This window comes from Oncorhynchus masou, chromosome 15, assembly GCF_036934945.1.
Source record: "Oncorhynchus masou masou isolate Uvic2021 chromosome 15, UVic_Omas_1.1, whole genome shotgun sequence".
Classification (NCBI taxonomy): Eukaryota; Metazoa; Chordata; class Actinopteri; order Salmoniformes; family Salmonidae; genus Oncorhynchus; species Oncorhynchus masou.
This window is the reverse complement of record NC_088226.1, coordinates 54337792-54345021: the sequence shown is the minus strand read 5'-3', so window position 1 is coordinate 54345021 and position 7230 is coordinate 54337792. Positions and strand designations below refer to the sequence as shown.

Sequence of the window (7230 nt, the reverse complement as noted above, 5' to 3'; positions counted from 1 at the left end):
GCTTTGGAGGAGAATGTGCACTTAACATGTGTATGCTGACCTTGCCGCTAAAAAGGATCAAGCTCGTTTTTGGACCAAGCCTTTTCTTTTTCAGCTCTGAATTGTACACGCAATCCTCGCCCTTTCCCAGGGGAGTGTACCCATCTTTTTTTCTTGTATTGAATCTTGTTTCTTGTGTTTGCATTGTGTTCTGTGTGCCTTTTTATATCAGGAGTTTGAAAACTGGATGTAAGAAGTTGGCTTTATTGGAGAGAATTGTGTGTATGAATATAAACATACTACTAACATAATGTCTTGAACAGAATTTCCATGGAAACTTGAATTTAATGTAAATATAAGGAATATTTCTGCACATATAGACTGAATCATTGTCAGTGATAACAGTATTAACACTTCATTGGCCAGGAAGACTCATTGAAAAATGTTAGTAAAGCTGTTTTTCCAAAATATACACATTTCATTAATAAATGAACGTGGCCAAAAACAGATGGTTTCCACCAATTTATTACACATTGATCAGTACAAAATACAGTTGAACTATGCAGTTTGTTACAGACTGTATGCCCTCAAGCTAGGTAAAGTGTAGTCAAGAATGTTTAAAAATACATAAAAATAAGGGTTCAATATACTTGTAAGAAGAACCAGATTTAGTTCAATAAAAAATAATCCTCAGCCAAAAGTCTAAACAGCATTACAAAAAACAGTTAACGTAGAAATTACTTTCCAAAGCACTTAAAAGGCAAAGTACTGTGACAGGCACGAGTTACAAAGAGCTCAGGATTCTCAAGCTACTACAAACTCTGTGGGGGGGGGGGGGGGGTAAATTCAACCAAAAGTGTTTAGAAAAAAAAGTTCATGTCAATCAGTAATTAAATCAGTTATATTTATTCATAAATAGAAATGGAGATTCTCTCAATATGGACACGTGACTGACGGTTAATTGGGCACTTACACCCCAAATATCAACACTGTTACAGTTAAATATTGTTGTGTTGACCATAAGACATAGAAAATGATCAAAACAAGACAAAACGTCTGCGTCACACACATCAGTCCCAGCCACTAAATAATCAAAGCAAGGAGGACATCCCCTTTTAAAAGCACAAACGGTACAGTATGGGAAGAGAGAAATTAATGGGGAAAGACCAAGTGCTGGATTCAATCCGTATTGCGGAAGATCCGTGTTTAAAAATGTAATTTCCGTTTACCATGAATGCAGTCTTCGAACGTTGCCTTTCAATTTCAATCTTCCACAATACCGGTGTGATCCAGCCCCATGTGAACTCAAAAGGCCATTTAATAAACACATTTTCTACATCATATTAAGAAATATATTTATGTATGAATGTTTAACAGTTTGTTGGTTTCGCACAATCAGTACAGTACAATTGTACGGCTATATAATATGTAAATCATCTTTAGAGAAACCGGCTCGAGCCGTTTACACTTTCATATATTGAGCATTAAACTAAACATGGATCAGGATATTCTGAATATTTCCCCCTCCAATCAAAATGGAACGAGTCCATTTGAGTAACGGTACCATTAAGGGGGTGAGCCACACTATCTGAACTCAGAGCATCAGTTGAACTGAACAGATGCAATTAGGAGTTTCCTTTTAAGGGTTTTGGCTTTGGCGGTCCAACGCTCTTTCACGTTTTGGTAAATACATACTATTTTACATCCCTTAAGAAATTCGACATGGCCCAGTTTGGGCCAGACATACGGCTCCACAAAATGGATGCCAGACAGCTCCAGTTAACCCAGAAGGTAGATCATCATATATATATATACATACAATCTGGTGGTTTCCTGAACACAGTTCACCACTCTCATTTCAGTCCTTAAAACATAAATCTAAAGGTCTCATCAATATAGACGCAACTGGCTTGTCCTAGACTCTGGGGTGTGACGTCTAGAAACACCCCCCAAAGTTCTAGAGTCATGGATCAATGAGACCAGCATTGTGTGCATCCTGAAATTGAGTTGATGCCAAACGGCATCATAGAATAGTTACAATTTGGATGAAAAGTGATATATATATACACACATGGAGAAGGTTACTTGAGTATGGGGGAGTTGGTAGAGTTAACAGTGGCTACTCTTTTATAGTTGCCTCATAAGAACAAAGCAGAGCAGAGCATAGAAAAGGAGGAGGTAACTAATCATCTCATACGGCCAGGGTGTTAGAGGTCCCTGCCATCCCATCAACAATGAGACTAGGGTATTTTTCTCTGCATCAGGTCCTACTGACAGAGCCACGAGCGGCCGCGCTGGTGGGAGAGGGACAAGTCCTTTGGGTCAGTTGGTTGCATCAATGTGCGTTGAGGCAACACGTATAGAATAATCCTATTACACCTACAGGTTTAAAGGTGCTTTAGAATGTCTGAGGTTTTGAAACAATACATTCATACTGCGGTAGAGGCACAGCTGAGGGAGGAGATAGACATCTGTAGTAGTGGTGGTTAAAGAGTTAGCATCTAAGGCACTGGAATTACACTATGGCACAGCTAATAAAGGATAAGAAACACACCACTCATACAAAGTTACATGTATCCAACATGGGTACTGCACAAAGTCATTCTTATTCACAGTTGCAAAACAGGGAAACAAAACAGAAATTTGAACTGTATACCCCTGTCAGGTCAAACCAGACCCACTTGGTGAGCATTCATTGTTTTCCCTGGGATAAAGAGACCACCTTTAAATACACTAACTAGGAGGAGTGGTTGGGTAGGGGCTGAGCCTGCTGCTCTTCTCTATATACACTGAACACACTCGCTGTGTAGCAGGCTGGGCTACCGGCTCTTAGTGTGCTTACAGGACCAGGAGAACCCAGAGCTTCAGCAGGGCTCCTGAGAGAGGGCCACGGGCCTCATCTGGACTCAGATCTCCTGCAGCGAGTGGTTGATTTCGATCCTCTCCCTTTTCACGGTCGGTTCGTTGGGCCCCCGGCCCTCGTCACTGCCCATGTCACTCATGTCGTCTGAGAAGGACGGGTCTGAGATAGGAACAGAGGTTAACAAAAAGGTAAGGTCTAAATTGATTCCACATTGAGACATAGGGGACAGCAAGTCAAACACTAGGAGCCAGGGAGAGTAGACCAACCTTTATCCATGAGCATGGGCAACATTGAGTTTAGGTCACTGAACTGTGTTTCAGAAGAAAGGAGAAATTATATTAGTAATGGGCTAATACAGATTTACATGCTGTCAACAGGCCATTTACCTCATAACCAGAAACTCTCACCATACAACCTGGTGTGCGATAAAATATGCATAATTATTTCAGACTTTTGCAGGAGTTCCACAGGATAGCTCAAGGAAACTGGTACATGAAAGGCTGCCCACTCACCTCTCCCATGACAGCGATGGGCGTCTCTCCGGTTGCCTGGGCGACGCGGTGCTCCACCAGGTAGAACATGTACTCGTCGTAGAGCAGCCTGATGAGATGGAAGGAGCCGAAACTAGCAGCACTACGCAGGGTCAGGTCCCTGATCACCATGGAGCTGGGGGAAAGGAGGAGGGGAGAGAGGGAGGAGGCAATCAGAGAGAAATTACATTAACATAGCCCCAATGAGCTTCTGCCAACGCCACATGACCCTAACCACCAAAATTCATCAGCCTGAAAATACTACCACACTTTAGTGAAAATGCATACTGTATATATACAGGTAATTGCCAAAATAAAGGAAACGCCAACATAAAGTGTCTTAATAGGGCATTAGGACAGAACAGCTTCAATGCACCTTGGCATAGATTTTACAAGTGCTGTAATTCAATTGGAGGGATGTGACAATTCTTCCACGAGAAATACCATCATTTGGTGTATTGTTGATGGAAAACGCTGTCTCAGGCACCACTCCAGTGTTAAGTGTTCAATTGGGTTGAGATCTGGTAACTGAGACACACACCCTTTAAACCCCCTATGCTTCTTTGAGACCCCTCTTTCAAAGTCCCTGAGATCTCTTCCAGCCATGCTAGCCAAAATACTTTTTATACATGACCCTAAACATGATGGGACGTTCATTGCTTAATTAACAACACAACTGATTGCATTGCACTGATTAGAACCAATACTGTGTGGAATCAACTGCTTTCAAACATACTTATTTTGGCAGTTTTACACACACACACGCACAGAAAACATTAAGACCCCTTGACTTTCCACATTTGTTACATTAAATACATTGAAATTATGGATTAAATAAAATATTTTACTCAGCAATATACACACAATACCATTTAATGACAAAGTGAAAAGTTTGTTCCTTTTGCTATGAGACTCGAAATGGAGCTCAGATACATGCTGTTTACATTGAGCATCCATCTACAACTTGATTAGAGTCCACCTGTGTTAAATTCAATTGATTGGACATGATTTGGATATATAAGATCCCACAGTTGAAAGTGCATGTCAGACCAAAAACCAAGCCATGAGGTCGAATGAATTGTCCGTAGAGCTCCGAGACAGGATTGTGTCGAGACACAGATCTGGGGAAGGGTACCAAAACAATTCTGCAGCATTGAAGGTCCCAAAGAACACAGTGGCCTCCATAAGTCTTAAATGGAAGAAGTTTGGAACCACCAAGACTCTTCCTAGAGCTGGCCGCCTGGCCAAACTGAGCAATCGGGGGAGAAGGGCCTTGGTCAAGGAGGTGACCAAGAACCCGATGGCCACTGACAGAGTTCCATAGTTCCTCTGGAGATGGGAGACCCTTCCAGAAGGACAACCATCTCTCCAACAATCAGGAGTTAATGTTAGAGAGGTCAGATGGAAGCAACTCAGTAAAAATGCACATGACAGCCCGCTTGGAGTTTGCCAAAAGGGCACCTAAAGACTCTCAAACCATGAGAAACAATATTCACTGGTCTGATGAAACCAAGATTGAACTCTTTGGCCTGAATACCAAGCGTCACATCTGGAGGAAACCTGGCACTATCCCTACGGTGAAGCATGGTGGAGGCAGCATTATGCTGTGAGGATGTTTATCAGAGGCAGGGACTGGGAGGCTAGTCAGGATCGAGGGAAAGATGAACAGAGCAAATACAGAGAGATTCTTGATGAAAACCTGCTCCAGAGCGCTCAGGACCTCAGACTGGGGTGAAGGTTCACCTTCCAACAGGACAAATACCTTAACCACAGAGCCAAGACAACGCAGGAGTGGCTTCGGGACAAGTCTCTAAAAGTCCCTGAGTAGCCCAGCCAGAGCCCGGATTTGAACTTGATCGAACATCTCTTGAGAGACCTGCAAATAGTTGTGCAGTGACGCTCTCCATCCAATTTGTCAGAGCTTGAGAAGATCTGCAGAGAAGAATGGGAGAAACTCCCCAAATACAGTTGTGCCAAGGTGCGAAAAGACTCAACACTGTAATCGCTGCAAAAGGTGCTTCAACAAAGTACTGAGGAAAGGTTCTGAATACTTATGTAAATGTAATACTTCAGTTTTTATTTTTTATAAATTAGCAAAAAATGTCTAAACCTGTTCTTGCTTTGGCATTATGGGGTATGGTGTGTAGCTTGAGGGGGGAAAAACGATTTAATCCATTTTAGAATAAGGCTGTAACGTAACAAAATGTGGAAAAAGTCAAGGGGTCTTAATAATTTCCGAAGGAACACAGTGGCCTCATACATACAGTACCAGCCAAACGTTTGGACACCTACTCATTCAGGGGTTTTTCTTTATTTGTACTATTATCTACATTGTAGAATAATAGTGAATAGTGACTTTTTGCCATGATGACAGCTTTGCACACTCTTGACATTCTCTCAACCAGCTTTATGAGGTAGTCACCTGGAATGCATTTCAATTAACAGGTGTGCCTTGTTAACCTCTCTAGGCTAGGGGGCGGTTTTTTCACGTCCGGATGAAAAGCGTGCCCAAAGTAAACTGCCTGCTACTCAGGCCCAGAAGCTAGGATATGCATATTATTACCAAATTTGGATAGAAAACACTCTGAAGTTTCTCGAACTGTTTGAATAATGTCTGAGTATAACAGAACTTATTTGGCAGGCGAAACCCCGAGGTCAAACCATCCAGAATTCTTTTGTTGAGGTGACAATGTTTTCAATGGGTTTTCTATGTGGATCTAGATTTATAAGGCACTTGCTTGCAGTTCCTATCGCTTCCACTGGATGTCAACAGTCTTTAGAAATTGGTTGATGTTTTTCCTTTGTGTAATGAAGAAGTAGGGTTGTTCAGAATGAGGGTTGTGTCTAGTGTACTGTTGTGGTTGGGGCGCGCGACCTGAAAGCTCGCTCCACTTTGTTTTTATCCGCTATTGAATGCATTTTATCCCATCTTAAAAGTTTATCTATTATTTACATTCAAAAATACCTAAAGTTGGATTAGGAAAGTTGTTCGAAATTACAGGTAATTTATTAGATAATCTGTAGTCATGTCGGGCGAGTTGGAACCGGTGTTTTTTTGGATCAAACGCGCCAAATAAATTGACATTTTGGAGATATAACGACAGAATTTATCGAACAAAAGGACCATTTGTGATGTTTATGGGATATATTGTAGTGCCAACAGAAGAAGCTCTTCAAAGGTAAGGCATGAATTATATCGTTATTTCTGAGTTTTTTTGTCGCGCCTGGCGGGATGAAATATGATTGTCTGTGTTTGTTTGATGGGATGCTGTCCTCAGATAATAGCATGGTTTGCTTTCGCCGTAAAGCCTTTTTGAAATCTGACACGGTGGCTGGATTAACAAGAAGTAAAGCTTTAATTTGGTGTATTGCACTTGTGATTGTATAAAAGTTACGGGGCGGCAGGGTAGCCTAGTGGTTAGAGCGTTGGACTAGTAACCGGGAGGTTGCAAGTTCAAAACCCCGAGCTGACAAGGTACAAATCTGTCGTTCTGCCCCTGAACAGGCAGTTAACCCACTGTTCCTAGGCCGTCATTGAAAATAAGAATTTGTTCTTAACTGACTTGCCTAGTTAAATAAAAACATATTTCTAATAATTTGAATTTGGTGCTCTGCCATTTCACCGGATGTTGTCAAATCGATCCCGTTAACGGGATTTGATCCCTAAGAAGATAAACATTCATTTGTGTCATTTCATTCCTTAATGCAATCAGTTGTGTTGTGACAAGGTAGGGGTGGTATACAGAAGATAGCCCTATTTGGTAAAATACCAAGAACAGTTCAAATAAGGAAAGAGAAACGACAGTCCATCATTACTTTAAGACATGATGTTCAGTCAATCAGGAACATGTCAAGGAC

The 7230-nt window shown here is 41.5% G+C and overlaps 1 protein-coding gene across 2 annotated transcripts in view; it reads right to left on the bottom strand.

The window, feature by feature from the left end:
• Window positions 1-488: 488 nt before the first annotated feature.
• Window positions 489-7230, bottom strand: part of LOC135556463 (DNA-binding protein RFX2) — a 67335-nt gene continuing 60593 nt past the window's right edge. For both annotated transcript variants that reach the window (XM_064989691.1, XM_064989693.1), the window contains 3 exons: window positions 3355-3508; window positions 3109-3151; window positions 489-3001 (listed from right to left, as the gene is read on the bottom strand). In XM_064989691.1, the coding sequence (XP_064845763.1) occupies window positions 2886-3001; window positions 3109-3151; window positions 3355-3508 (313 nt within the window). In that variant the 3' untranslated portion in view covers window positions 489-2885. The remainder of the gene's footprint in view (window positions 3002-3108; window positions 3152-3354; window positions 3509-7230) is intronic.